This window comes from Tenrec ecaudatus, chromosome 7, assembly GCF_050624435.1.
Source record: "Tenrec ecaudatus isolate mTenEca1 chromosome 7, mTenEca1.hap1, whole genome shotgun sequence".
NCBI lineage: Eukaryota > Metazoa > Chordata > Mammalia > Afrosoricida > Tenrecidae > Tenrec > Tenrec ecaudatus.
In genome coordinates, this window is record NC_134536.1 from 96,463,292 (window position 1) to 96,479,594 (window position 16,303).

General features: G+C 38.9%; 1 protein-coding gene across 1 annotated transcript in view; it reads right to left on the reverse strand.

The window, feature by feature from the left end:
- Positions 1-9,329, reverse strand: part of MEI4 (meiotic double-stranded break formation protein 4) — a 169,442-nt gene extending 160,113 nt beyond the window's left edge. Inside the window, exon 1 of the mRNA XM_075554039.1 lies at positions 9,072-9,329. Within this exon, the coding sequence (XP_075410154.1) occupies positions 9,072-9,329 (258 nt within the window). The remainder of the gene's footprint in view (positions 1-9,071) is intronic.
- Between the last annotated feature and the right edge of the window lie 6,974 nt (positions 9,330-16,303).

Genomic DNA, 16,303 nt, shown 5'->3' on the forward strand with positions numbered 1-16,303 from the left:
CCACTTACAAATGCTAAACTCCATCCACAAGCTTGTCTGTAAGTTATATTTCACAGTACTTCCTCAGTAGGTGCTCTTGGGCTGCATGAACAAAACAAATACATCCCCATCCTGTGTTTGCCTCATCACCTGTCTGCCAAAAAACAAAACAAAACAAAAAACTCTTTCCTCAAATCCTGTTACACAAGCTGAGAAGCAGAGAGAGACTAGTAAAGGCAATGATGCACTGAGAATTCAAGATATCCTCAGACTATACTGAAGTGGGCAAAACTCCCCCGTGTCGATTGGAACTGGCTGTCCTACAGCACCGATTGGGCTGGTTGTTTCCAGAGCTTAACTCTTTCAGAAAAGCTAAATTCAACCTAAACTAATTGTTATATTCTGCACATAAACACACACACGTACCCTGTGTACCATTTACAGAATAAAAACGTAAATCATTGGCTTAATTTAGTTTGATTTTCTCTAATTTTCTTTTCACTCAAACTCGTTGCCCATCCAATGGTTTATTAGTCAAAAAGAACATCGTTATTTCCCCCAGCTTTCAGTTTCTCCCTAAACTTCAACAATATGCTTGAGAGAAAATGCAGAGTTCTCTGGAACCATTGATGACTCTCGCTTGACTATCTAAGTTATGATGTGCTTAGATTCAGAAATAGATCCCCTGAGTGACAACTATTTAAACAACTCTCCAAGAAGTTGCAATTAGTGGGGATTGACACAATAGCAGTGAGTAAAAGTTTATAATAAGGTAATCCTAGAGTTCCGTTAGTTGCTCAGAAATGTGAATAAGGAGCCTAGTGCTTCTCATCCTTCCACTTCAGAACCCATGCTGTTGTTGCGAGGCTCCTTCAAGTCAGTCCCGACTCATAACAACCTCATACACAACACACACACACACACACACACACACACACACACACACACAAACACTGCCTGGTCCTGCGCCATTTTCACAATTGTTATGTTTCAGCTCATTGTTGCATCTTCTAAGACAAAATCTTGACATCCTCAATTGTAGGGAGTATTCTGCTTGTACTTCTTCCAAAATGCATTGCGCTGTGATCCACTAGGTCAGCAGTTCAAAACCACCAGCTCCATTGGAGAAAGACTCTGTTTTCTACTCCCATAAATAGTTACAGTCTCTGAAATTCACAGTGGGGACGCTATGAGTTAGCATTGCTTTGATGGCAGTGAGTTTTGTTTAGGTTTTCGTTATCGATATACAGCTATAACTGATTTTTTATTTAATTTACTTACATGTGGTACTAATGATAACATTCCATAGTGAGCATTCTGTAGAATCAATTTTCTTTAGATTGAATGTTCACAAATATAAGCCTGTTCCTTTCAGTTGGCCAGGCAGCTGTATCCCAATTTTTGATATGAATGAGAGATTCTAACATTGTATCCATTTGCCAAAACATCACAATTCCTGGGAGCTTGGTTTTTGCCAATGCTGAAGGCATTGAATGCCTTGAATGTCTCCTGTCACTATCATTGGTTCTTGATCAAAGGCCAGTTCCTGAAAGGGATAAAAACTGGCCAATTATTTTTGGTACAATGACTCTATAATGCTCATACATCTTTTTTTGAAGTTTCTTGCATCATTTAATATTTTGTCTAAATAAGCCTCCAATATTTCAAATCAAGATTTGATATTTTCCCTTTGGTCTTTGAGCTTGAGAAATGTTAAGTGTGTTCTTCACTTTTGATATTCTAGCTGCAGATCTTTGCACATTTTATTATAATAGTTTATCTTCTTGAACTGTTCTTTGAAATCTTCTGGTCAGTAACTTCATTTCTTCCATTTCTTTTAGCTATTTTACATTCAAGAGCAAGTTTCAGAGTCTCTTCTGAGAAGCATTTCTTTTCTTTGGTTCCTGTCTTTTACATGACTCTTTGCTTTCTTCTGTAAGGTGTCTTAGATGTCTTCCATCGACACATCTGGTGTTCTTACATCCTCAGAGCTCAATGCATCAAATCCATCTTGACAGGGTCTCTCAATTCAGGTAAGATATCCTGAAGATCACACTTTGAAATGCATAGGCTTCTTTTTATTTTCTTGAGCTTCAACCTGAGGTTATATACATGCAAACGATGGTCTTTTCCTCAGTTGGCTCCTGGAATTGTTCTCATTAATGATATTGAGCTTCTGCATCATCTCTTTCTACAAATCAGGCTCAACTGATTTTTGTTGACTCCATCAGGGGAGGTTCACATATATCTTGCTGATAAAACGTGCATCCAATGATTAGGTTGTTGGTCTTGCAAAATCCTGTCATGTGATCTCTGGCATCATCATCGTTTCTATAATCACTTTTTCCAACTTCCTTCTTTTTTCCCAACTGCAATAGTCCAGTCACCATGTGGTTGCATGCTTCATCAATTTCACATAGACTGCAGAAGCTAGCCAGACACTTCGACATCTTCACTTCTACCATTCATGGATGGCGAGCTAATATGAATAATAATCATATTAACTGGTCTTCCTTATACTGTGGATGTTGTTCTACCACCAACAGCACTTTATTTCAGGATAGATCTTGCACTGTCTTTTTTGACAACGAATACAATGCTGTAGCTTCAATAGTATATCATATGTTTGTCCTATTCAAAATGGTCAACACTAATTCATTACAGCTCCTTAATGCCTAGGCATTTAATCTTTATACATTCCATTTATTTCTGATGACTTCCAATTTTTCTAGACTCATATTTTGTATGTTCACATTCTAATAATTAATGAAGAGCTGCAGCTATTTCTTCTCAGTTTGTCACATCACATTCACTAGTGAAGGTCCCAAACACTTTATTTCATCCATGTCATTAAGGTCAACAATACTCTGAAGAGGCAGTTCATCCCTAGACCTGTTGTGAGTGCCTCCCAAACTAAGGGGCTAATCTTCTGGCACGCTAGACATATGCATACAGACAATGCTCACTGACATTCAGATTTTCAGGACCAATGTTTTTAGAATTAGATCACAAGATCCTCCTAGCTCGATCTCAGACTGTGATAACTGTTGAAACCTGTTCAACCTGTTGGACCCTGTTACTATTAGAAACTGTCTGCAGCATCATATCAACTTTAACCACAGAATGGTGGTTATTACCCTTAGGATCGTGACTTTAATTTCTCAATACAGTCTCAGAGTTGCAAAATGGTGACCACAGTTCTAAGCATCATGTCGCTATGTGACAATGTCACATCCAGAAATATACAATATTAAAATTGCCCTCTTTCATAGCCCTCATTTTTTTTATCTGGGAGGCAAATTTTTATGAAAGCTCAAAAGATTGCTTTTTCCCACTTACTTGCCACAATAAGGCCCATGTCCAACTTCAAAGCAATACTTTCTGGCAAAATAAATCTAAACTTGTCATTGATTCACACAATGAGGGTATGTGTACTGGACCTAACAAGATCAGTGTTTTAGTAACGAAGAAAGGAGCTGGCCATTGAGGAGTCAACCAACAGTGACTAACACACATCACTAAAAAGGTTGAGAAATATATTTACTGGATATATGGATTTTTATCAGTTTTTCAGTGTTCTTCTTTTCCTCAGATAGTGAGATAGTTAAGGTTTATTGTGCCAACCTGGCCGATAAATACATGTGGGATTAATTGAAGGGTAGAATGATAAATGGCTCTGTGAGACTCATCTTTTTTGTTCTCAAGTCTCTTGTCTCTGAGGTCAGACCAGGGTGCAGCTGCCTTAGTCAGTTCCTTGCTTCAGCTAGCAAGACTCACTTCCTGCAAGACATCCCCAAGGAGAAGCCACATAGACCCACCCTGATGCAGCCCTGGGTGCTGAAGCAGCCAGGTGGAGACCCCTGTCAGTGCTGAGATGCTTACACATTCACTGACTCAGCTTTCCTCCTGCAGTCAGCATCATAGTGTGTGTTTTGTGAGATGGAGAATGACTTTTTGGATTGGTGGTCGACATATGGGCTTAGAAAGCACTGGGTTGGGATGCTTTCTTAATGTACACTTACCCTTTACATAAAACTCGTAGAGAGAGAGAGAGAGAGAGAGAGAGAGAGAGAGAGAGAGAGAGAGAGAGAGGAGTATGTGTGGATTTGTTTCTCTAGTCTACCCAGACTAACACAGATAGTGAGCATTTAAATAAAATCAAAATGTGCCACAATTCTAAGAGTGATTGCTAGTTATCCTTTCTGTGCACAATCTAGTTTGTTAGTAAGTATAATCAAGAAGGATAGTCCTTTTAAGAAGTTGTAGAAAAATAAATCAAAATAAAATATAGCCAAGTTCCTGAAATGGTACAGAAATCTATCATATGCATAGTTTGTTTACTTGACCATTTCAACTATGCTTTATTTAATTCTGGATTGCTCAGTTGCTTCAAAGGATAGCTGATTTGGGTTCTTTGGGTTCTCAAGTATCGAGAAGTATTCCGTTCAACATTATTGAGAACCTTCTCTCTTTGGGCATTTAAGAAGAGTTGCACAAGTAAAGCAACACTGAAAATTCCGGAAAGAACTTGAATAATACAAATATACTTACAGTATAATTTTTATTTGTAGGTATAAAGCTTTCTGAGGACAGTATATCAGTCTTTTCAAATGGTGTATCTTTAAATAAATCTTTATTTCCTTTTCTTTCATTTTCCTATCCATCTAATACCCTCATTCTTATTTTCCCCTCACCCTTCCAATAGTGACTCCATTTATCTAAATCTATTCCTCATCAGGGAATTTTAAGCTAGCAGATGGAGAGATAGATTACGTCCAAACATCTGCACCAAAATGTTTTACCTGAAACTCCTGCTGTGAGTAAAATTGATTTTAATTGTATAAGTTTTGAAAAAATTCTCTCAGGCATTGTAAGTTAAAGTGTTTCAGTGTAAGAACAAGTTATTACCTAGGCTCTCACTGTTAGGCACACTCACGTTACAACAAATAATGCAAATATTCCATCAGCATTAAAAATGAACTTTTGATGTAAACATCATTTTTTATGTTATGGATGCTTGCGAAAGTAAAAGTTAAGCTTCTATATAATATTCAATGTGCAAATCAAACAGCAGCCCAAGAGAAAAAGGAGAAAACTTGATTATGTTTACCATTCTCTAGATATACCCAAAGAACCCCATTATCTAGAAAGACTTTTGAGAAACTAAAATGCAGCTATAAATCTTATAATCCTATTTTCACTAACACAGTAATAGAATTTTAATAGCATCTTGGTATTTGGTTAGCAGGTTGTCCTTAGAGTTTTCCAAACGAAAATATTGCCCTATGACCTACAACACCCACACATTCACAATGACAGTCACATCCTTTACAATGGTACATCCTCTTGGAAGTTTACCCCGTGGATGTTGGTACCTTCAGGGGTTCCCTCCACCAGCTCCTATCTCTCTAGGAGTTTCCTTTACAGCTATGACTTCTAAATCTGTGTCTATATCTCCAGCCTGTTAAGGACCTGACTTCTACCTTGCTCATACATATCTATATATCTATATATGGGGGCTTAACCTACACTCAGAGGAGCCCCGGGTTGCTGCAGTTACTGACCTCAGAAGGTTTTTTTTATACATAAATCATCTTATTGGGGCTCACACAACTCTTATCACAATCCATACATACATCAATTGAGTAAAGCATCCTTATACATTCGTTGCCCTCATCATTCTCAAAATTCGCCTTCCACTTGGGTTTCTGCAATCAGCTCATTTTCCTGTTTTCCCTCCCCCTCTCTCCCTGCTCCCCCCTCCCTCAAGAACCCTTAATAACTTATAAATTATTACTCTATCCTATCTTACACTGTCCAGAGTCTCCCCTCACCCACTTTCCTGTTGCCCATCTCCCAGAGAAGAGGTTATATGTAGATCCCCGAGCTCGGTTCCCCCTTTCTACACCCCCTTCCCTCCCGGTGTTACCACTCTCACCGCTGGTCCTGAGGGGTTCATCTGTCCTAGATTCCCTGTGTTTCCAGATCCCTACTGCACCACTGTGCATCCTCTGGTCTAACCAGATCCGCAAGGTAGAATTGGGATCATGATAATTGCGGTGGAGGAAGCGTTCAAGAACTAGAGGAAAGTTTTGAGTTCCATTGTTGCTACACTGAACCCTGAGTGACTCATCTCCTCCCCACTACCCCTCAGCAAGGGATGCCCAGTTGTCTACAGTTGGGCATTGGGTCCCCATCACACAATCCCCTCATTCATGGTAATATTATTTTTTTCCTCTGCCTTTGTTGTTTAAAACCTGGTCCCCTTGGCCCTTCATGATCACACATGTTGGTATGCTGCTTCTGTGTGGGCTTTGTTGCTTCTGGGCTAGATGGCCGCTTATTTACTTTCAAGTCTTTAAGTCCCCAGACGCTATATTTCTCAATAGCCAGGCCCCATCAGCCTTCTTCACCACTCTTACTTATGCAGTGTTTATGTGGGGAAGGTGATCACACAATGATGGGTTTTGTTCTTTGGTGTCTGATACCTGATCCCTTCGACACCTCAAGTTCACTTAGGCTTGTGTGCTTCTTTTCTGTGGGCTTTGTTGCTTCCAAGCTAGATGGCTGCTTGTTTGCCTTCAAGCCTTTAAGACCCCAGATGCTATATCTTTTTGATAGCCAGGCACCATCTGCTTTCTTCACCACGTATGCTTATGCACACATCTGTCTTCAGCGATCATGTCAGGAAGGTGGGTATCATGGAAGGACCGTTTAGCTGAGCAAGGTGCTATTGTATTGAGGGAGTGTGTGCGAGGAGGCCCCATGTCCACCCGTTACCCTAATTGCCCTCAGACGTTAATTGCAAGTTTTTAAGTTCAAGTCACCCAAAGGCATCTCAGAAGAAAGGTCTGGCAATCTATGAATGAAATACCAGACACCTGATACAGAGTATAGTTCTACTCTGACATTCATTAGTCAACATGAGTAGGAACCAGTTTACTGACAAGTAGTTTTTAACATATACTCAGAAAACCTGAACTCAATTTTTGGGTTCGTTTTCTGTATTCAAACATCACTATTAATTCAACAAAATTGGTTAGAAACCTGAACTATCCTAAATGAGGATAGCTTCCTTAGTCGTTCTGTAAAATCATCTATTAAGTATATAAATACCTACCCTGAAATCACTCACAAATGTCTCTCTCCTTTTTGTTCTCATTATTATAAACCTAGTTCAGTTCATCATACCGTATATGGGGCTCGGTGAAAGATTTTAACGCTGGTTTTCTTATCTGCTGCCTGCTACATCCAAGCAATCCTCTATGTTCACCATTCAGTCGATCTTTGTTGAGTATCTTCTATGTGTCCAGCTTTAGGTACTATGTAAATGTTGCTGTTAGATGCCTTTAAGTCGATTCCTAATGTGACAAAGTAGACTTGACTCCATGGATTTCCTAGGCTATGTGTAATTGTTATGAAAGCAAACGACTGCTTTCAGGGGAGCTACTCAGTGAGTTTAAGCCTCCACCCTTCAGTTGGTGGCCCAAGGCTTCCACATTGAGATACAAAATGATAAGAAACTCAGAGACCCTCTCTTTAGTGAACTGACAATCTTGCTCATCATGTAGGGACAGCAACCAACAAACCAGCTAAATAAGCCATCACTCGCTCACTGCCATTGACTCAATGCCACTCATAGTGACCCTGTAAGAAAGGGGGGAACGGCTCCTGTGAGTTTCCAAGAGTGTAACTCTTTACAGGGCTAGAAATCCCCATTTTTTTCCTGTGGGGCCTCTGGTGGTTTCAAATTACTGGTCCTGTAGTTAGCAACCCAAAGTGTAACCACTGTGTCACCAGGGCTTCTTAAGTAATACATAGAATTATAATTAATATTCCACTGATGATGTTCGCAGGTCGGATAGTGAAAGAAGACCTTACTGAAGAGGCGTCCTTTAGACAGGAAGAGGGAAGCCAGAGGGCGAGAGACACAGATGAGGGAAAGTCAAAGGAGTTGGAGCTAGTTAGTGATAGGGGGAGAGAGGATAAAATGAGGTGCGAGAGGTGAGTGGAGCTAAAATCATCTTTTCTGTAGTCAGAAATCTGGATCTTACAGGAAATCAAAGATATTTATGCCAATTAGTAATATGAACTGATTCACATTTTTAAAAGGTCACCAGAATTCTGTATCTTCTGTACTTTACAATGTATCAATCCTCAGTATAAAAAAATTAAGTGGTTCCTGAATAAAAAGTGATACTATAATTCTATTTTGCTCGTGGATCCTCTTTTTTTTTCCTGTTGGATTATTGGGGGCAATAATTTTTATGGTCAACTTACTAGTGAAGAATACTGTAAAATATTCCTAAGGATGAAAATCAATACCATTCTGAATCTGGTCACAATCACTTTTATGTCTTATTCTTCATGATATCACTATCACACACCTTTTTACCAGGTTATGGTGACTGGGTTATTCTGGTAGAATGCACTGATAGTTGGGTTACACTGAGATACAGTTTTATCAGCAGTGTTGATGGGCCATAGATCCTCCATTCCCCCGCTTTCTCTCAAGTTCCTGACTCTTGCTGGATGTTCTGTGCCCATCCGCCGACTAATGGACAAACTATTGAGAGCAGACCTCAGAAGCCTTTCCAGAAAACAAGCAGAATGAGTAACTCCCCCTCGGTGCTTTGTCAGTGTCCTTATTGTAGCAGTGATCACACCTGATGAATTACCACTACTTACAGATCTGTTTCCTCTATTAGAAGGTAGATAATGGCAGGGCGGCACCCCATCTTATGTGTTTGTTGAACCTTCATTGCCCACCACATGGCTGGCCCAAAGCTAGTAATTGGCGAATGAGTGCTGGGAGAATTAATTTATATAAAATGAAAGTCAAAATTTAAAGTAAAATAGTAAGGTTGGACAATGACCTTTAAAGTATATTTGCCTACTAAGTTTAAAACATTATCTTTATATTTACATCCTACTCAATCTCCAACTTTATTCTAATGTCTAATATAGTCCTATTGATGAGAAAGTTACAATAACTTCATATATATGACTAAGATTAAAAAGAAAATCTACATAGGACAAGAAAATAAACCTATTTCTGAAGAAACTAACCAAGCTGATGTTTGGTAATAAACAGAAAACTGTGGTTTTAGACACTCACCATTCTTAAAAGGTTCTGCACAAATTCTGCTCAGAAGAAGTTTCTGCCGTAATAGCAACACTTCCGCTTCCAAGGCTTCAACTTTTGATCTCCACTTCGACTCCTGCCTGGACACCACCCTCGCAAGATGCTCTGTGTATTCTCTGCTGCTTTTGTCTGCTGGCTTTGAGCGGATAATTGCCAGGGCCAGCGCCAACTTTGACGTTCTCAAATACCACGCTTGAGCATCCATTCTGGATTTGTCCCTATTATTTAATAAGAAACAAAACGTTACAGAAACTCCTTTTAACTTGCACAGTACTGTTCATTGGTTCACACCGGTTTCTCAGAGTTGTACTAATTAGATAGTTTTCATGCAACTTGGCACCAAGTAACATAAAAAGATCCTAAAAACTGTATGAGAAAAACATGCAGAATAAAAATTTATACAGATGAATATTAAGTGTACTCAGGTTCAAATAGTAGAGTCAAAAAATTTCCCAAATTCCTGGGGTGGAAAAAGACTCATTATTTCATTCCGTTATCTTGTAACCAGAGATACATGCTACACACTTCTAGGGAGCTTTTGAAATATATATACACCCAATTCCATCCCATAAAAATTCAACTTCAGCAAATCAGAAGTAGGGCTGAGTCTTGTATATTTTGAAAAGATTCCACTAGTTGATCAGCAGCAATTAATTAAACTATTCATATAAATTTAACCCTTTCTTTCCTCCCCTCGAGCTCATTCTGCTAACTCTTAGTGCTCCCGTTGGCATTTCAAGCAGTTTGACATGTACCATCCAGGAACATTAACTGCATTCACTACATTAAATGTATAACTGTTAACGAAACTGTTTTTTTATAATATCTGTAGAAGCATTTCTAGGAGTTTCTTTTGCATACGTTTCAAATCATATCATACAATTCAATAGTTCAATCATATTAAAGAGAATTGTACAATCATCTCCCCAATCAATTGCAGAACATTTACTACTTTCTTGTACTAATTGTCATTGGCTCTCCACTTCTCCCATGATGTCCCTCTAGAAACCATCAATGCAATGGTTGTCTTTATAACTCTAACTTTCCTGAATTTCATATAAAGAAAATATAGGGGGGAAAACACCACTGCTCTCTGCAAGCAAAGCTACACACATATCATGGGGCTATGGTCAGATGAGACTCACTGGAGCCTTAAGCCATACATGGACCCTGATAATGGGCTCGGGGTCACATTGTCATCCACACCCTCTCATACCACTGCCTCCTTCAGATCTGGATTTTATCCATACTCAGAATCCTTAGATCACACAGGCTGGTGTGCTTCTTCCATGTGGGCACACGTGAATTAAGTGGGAGTCACAAAAACCCCATATATATATGGTTTACATATGTCTCTGGTTCACTTTAGAGACAAAATAATCATTTTATGTTAGAAAACATTATCAATCATCCTCCTGAGGCATAAGGTAATTGAACTGATCGTGTCATGAATTTCGCCAGTGGTATAGAATTTAAAACACTTTGGGGAAAGGGACATTATACAAGTATAGGCCAGTTACATACTGCAATACATGAGTTGTTGACTTGCAAGTGATTGACACTATTTAGGCAAACATCGGATAACCTCTTATTCTTCAAAGACCCTTTACTTGCCATTCTTGCCTCTCAAAGGAATATGAGTACATATGAGGCCAATCTTTTCAATACTTGTATCATCTAATTTGGTATTCTGTTCTGCTTCTACTCCTCGAAAGGTTTTCTTTTCCGTCAATTGCTATCAGGTGTTAAGCATATGGGCTGCTAACTTCAAGGTCAGGGATACAAATTCACCAGCCACTCCACAGGAAAAACATGAGGTTGCCTACCCACATACAGATTTAGAATCTTGGGAACCTCTAGAACAGTTCTCTTCTTTTTTTTAAATTAAAAGATCATTTTATTGGGGGCTGTTAAAGCTCTTTTAACAATCCATACATCAATTGTCTCAAGCTATTTTCTAAACATTTACTTTATATTGAGGCCTTAGTATCAGCTCCTCTTTTTTCCCTCCTTCACCCCCCCCACCCTTGTGACCCCTTGATATATATTATTATTATTATTCTCATCTTACACTGACCTGACCGCTATCTCCCTTCCCCCGTGGTTTCTGTTGTTGGTCCCCCCTGGCAAGGGGGTATAGTTATATGTCAATCATTGGGATTGGTTCCCCCTTCCCCTCTCTCTCCACTATCCCCCTCCTTCCTGGTATTGCCACTCTCATTTCTGTTTCTGAATTCTGTGTCATGAGCTCTTACTTTTTATTTCTACCTGTGAACATGCTTCAGTCTATTCCGCAGTGAAAAGCAGGGCTGGTGTCATGATAGTGGACAGTGAGGAAGCCTCAAGGAACCAGAGGAATATTGTGTTTCATCAGTGCTATACTGCGCTCTGGTTGACTCATCCCTTCCTGTGACCCTTCTGTGAGGACATGTGAGTCTCTGCTCCAAACCACCTTATTCTCAACAATATCTTTGTTTGTGTTTCTTTTGGGTCTTCTGATACCTGTTACCTGATCCCATTGACACCTTATGATTGCACAGGCTGGTGTGCTTCTTCTATGTGAACTTGTTGCTTCTCTGCTAGATGGCCACTTATTTAACTTCAAGCATTTAAGACCCCAGATGCTATATCTTTTGATAGCTGGGCACCATCTGCTTTCTTCACATTTGCTTATGCACCCATTTTGTCTTCAGTGATTGTGCCAGGAGGGAGAGCATCACAGAATGCCAGGTTCAACATCTGAAAATCCATCAATATTATACACCACAATGATAACAAAAAGGCTAAGAATCACATGATAATATCAATAGACCCAGAAAAAGCATTTGACAACATCCAACAGCCATTCCTAACTAAGACACTCAAGAAGATAGGAATTGAAGAAAATGCCTCAAGTTAATGCAAGCTGTGAAAAGCCAACAGCCAACATCATAGTCAATGAAGAAAAGACAAAAACAATCCCACTGAAAAAGGGGACCAGGTAAGATGCCCCTTGTCCCCACTTCTATTCAACATCATACTGAAGGTCCTAGCTAACAACATAAGGCAGTGGAAGAACATTAAAAGCATCCAACCAGGAGAGGAGGAGGTGAAACTATTGCTATTTGCTGACTACATGATTCTATACGTTGAAAATCCCCAAAGCTCCACACAGGAGTACTGACAGAGAAAAAGGTATATGGAAGCATGGCTGGGTAAAAGGTCAACAAACAGAAGTCTACTGGTTTGCTATATGCATCGGACAGGACCATGGAAGAGGAGATCAAGAAAGCAGTAGCCTTCACAGTAGCCAAGAACCAACTGAAATATCTAGGGATATACTTATCAAAAAAAAACCCAAAAGAGTTATAGAAGGAAAACTACAGGCCCTTACTATAGCAAGCCAAAAGGGGCCTCCACATATGGAAGAATATCCCATGCTCTAGGATCGAAAAACTCAATATAATAAAGATGTCAATCTTACCCAAGGCACTATATAAGTTTAACACCATCCCGATTCAAATACCAACAACCTTCTTCAAGGAATTGGAAAAACTGACCACCAATTTCATAAGGAGAAAGAAGAAGCCCAGAATTAGCAGAGAACTCCTCAAAAAGAAGGACAACATCAGAGGACTCACTTTACCTGACTTTCATACCTACTACACAGCCAGTGGTCAAAACAGCGTGATACTGGTATAAAGACAGATACTCAGATCAATGGAAAAGAACAGAAACCCCAGAAATAAAACCAGCAGCATATAGACAACTGATATTCGACAAGGGACCAAAAAGCACAAGTGGGAGGTAGATGCCCTCTCTTCTGTCTTGTCATGTGTCAGTATAGATTTTATAGCACTGTGTTTGGTTTGGGGTGTAGAGACGGTATGTATATAATGTGTGCTAAATAAAAACTTTCTCATAAATAAAAGTACATTGATTTGGTTTATGTGCCATATCTTTATGAGTGCTTGGTAGAAACAAGGATGTTAAGATTTGATCTCACGTATATTTGATACCCCTAGGAGAGACCAGATTCTGGACAAGGGCATCATACTTTCCCTGGTGGGTCAGCAAAACAAGGGGACAAGTAAGACAGATGGACACAGTGTCTGAAACTACACTCTCTTAAACATAAGAACAATTGTGAGGATAACTCAGGACCAGGCAGTGTTTTATTCTGTTTTACAAAGGGTCAAGATGAGGTGGAACTCAATGGAAGGGACTTAGCAACAACACAAGTTCAAAATCATCATCCCACATTTCAAACTTAACATCTTTCAGTTCTAGCCTGTCACTATGGTTAGTTGATGCCCTGACAAAACAGATAGACACACTTCAAACTCATTCTCATTCACAACTCTGCTCATGGATTTTTCACTTTTAACAGTTCTCCATCCCTTTTTTAATCTGTCAGAGCACCGCTGTGCATCTTTCAAAGAACAGCTCATCTACCACTTTATAAACCATCCCAGATTCTCAGACTTATCCTCCCCAAGAGCAACCTGTGCTTTAGCTGATATCCTATAATTCATCACTGAAAATATATACTCTAGCAGATATTGTGCTAAAACAATAGACAGTGAATGCAAAAATGTGTGCTCAATATGTTAATCACCACATTATTTATGCTATTGATAAGCGGAATCAATAACTAAATAATGGAGTAACCACACAAATAAGTATTACATGGCCATTTAAAATTGGATTTGCAGGAACTTTTTAATGTTGTGGGATGGGAAATGTGGGCTTGAAATTATATGTACAGTATGTTTTTAATTATAAAAAAATTACAAAAATAGGATTGTCCACTAAGTATATAATTATAGATCATTTGTATTTTATAATGTATATGCTTATTTTCCTATTCTCTGAAATAACATATTAATTTATTATCAGACAAATATTTATAAAGAAACTATATTTCCAATAGCAAGGTATAATTGCAATAAATTTCCACAGCTGTCAAATATACAGAGGACAAAATACTGTTAAAATGGACAAATTAATCAGAATTAGAGCTTCACTTGCTTTAGCTTCCACAACAACCATTTCCCTCCACGGGCTCATTCCCCGTCTACTGTTAAGCAATAGGGTCCAATGGACTGTGTGACATTCACCTGGATGGACTTCCTTAAAGAAATAAGGCTGCTCTAAATAAGAAAACTTCAAAAAGCCCATAGAAAATGTTAATGATAAAGGAGTTTTTCCTTGAACATTTTGAAGCATTCTCATACAATGCTAGTGACAGGAAGAAAGGAACAAATGGAGCCAAAATGTAGTTTGATCTATTTAAAAGTATTTTACTTAGAAAAAACGTAATCAGTTTAATATAAACAATTTAGGCTAAACATACATGCACATACACACGCGTGCGAGTTTTCTCGGTAATAACAGCACAGCAAACTCCCTATCATCTTGCACAGTTATTAAATTAGCTGCTTTAAATTAACTGCTTGATTGAAAATTCTGATTTTTAAGTCATTATGGTTACTGAAGAGACCTCATGGTGGAGTGGGTTATGAATTAGTATGCTAACCACAAGGTCAGCAGTTTGAACCCACCAGCTGCTCCATGGGAGAAAGATGAAGCTTTCTACTCTGGGAAAGAGACATCGTCTCAGAGACCCATATTGACAGTTCTACCCTGACCAGTGATATAGGATCACCATGAGTCTACATCGATTCAATAGCAATGAGTTGGTTTTGCTTCTGTTGGGTTATGCTTTCACCTGCTAACCACATGGTCAACTACTTGAAACCACCAGCCACTCTGCAGGAGAGCACTGGGGCTTTGTGCTGTCTTAAAGATTTACAGCTTCAGAAATCCCACTGGGCAGTTCTACTCTGTCATATAGTGCCACTATGTAGGACTCCACTGAATGGCAATGGACTTGGTAGCATTGTTTTGTAGGTGATTTGTTAGTAGCCCCAAAGTCATGCTAAATATCAATAAACATTTAAAAAATCTTATTAAAAAGTCCTTCTGAATGGTAAGGGTCCTAGGGCCATTAGTATGACTATTAATTAGAATAGAAACATTTGCTGATGTTTGTTACCTGTTTGTATAGTATAAATCACATTCAGAACACACATAGTACTATACCAATCAGTACTAAAGGTTTTAAACTCCATCTTCATTTTGTTTTGTTTTGCTTTGCTAACAAATATATGCCTTTTTAAAATTTAGGATAACATTTACATATTCAAAGTCCCATTTGGAACTAGTAATAATTCTATTTCTATGAAAATTCCTGTGGGAAAAATAAATGAGCTTCTCAAACATATCCTCTGTTTAGTTGAAGAAAAATCTGCAGTAGCTTTTAAAAAGTCATTTTAAAATTCAAATTATGCCCAAATGATTATAGTAAATAATTACAATGAACATTTAATGTTCCCCAAGAAGATATTTAGTGTCACTAAGTTAACAGTTTCAAATATAAAATTTTAACAGTCTTTTCACAAAGGAACAAAAGATGAAATGGGGTTTCTCTTCCCTGGGTTTGAGAGTAGTCCTTAGCAAAACAAATGAGGACTGCAGAAAACTCTAGTGGCATGCCCTATGACCCCTGAATTCTTCAGACACGGTGGTTCAGAAAGAGTTACTGGGCACTTTTAGGTGTAATCTGCTCCCAGGCTCACGAAGCGAGGTCAGGTGAGTACGTTGTGTGGGACAAGAGAGGCATGCTGTTTTTTGCCAAAAACTGGCACACTGTCATGGCTGTATAAGCAGATACATTTTCGTGGTGGCAAAACCAGTCCGTCTGCAAAAAATCAGGCTCTTTTGGTTGCAAGCTGTGACACAATCTTTTCGGAACCTCTACATAGAAAGCTTGATAACAGTCTGACCTGGTGGAACGAACTCCAAATGCACTAGCCCCCTCACATCACAAAAACAAATGAGCATTGTCTTGATCTTTGATGTCACTTGACAAGCCTTTTTGGGTAAGGTGACGATGGCATCTTCCACTGGCTTGATTGATGTTTGCTTTCAGGGTCATAAGAATAGCACCATGTCTATCACCACTAATGACCTTGGGAAAAACATCTGTGTCGCTCTGCAGCTGTTCTTTCAAAGCAAAGCATATTTCTACTAGGTTCTCTTTTTCTTGTCAGTCAGAACCCAAGGCACACATTTCACAGGAACCCTTCTTTCTCATTCCCAAATCTTCCATGAAAATTCGCTGAACCAAACTCAAAG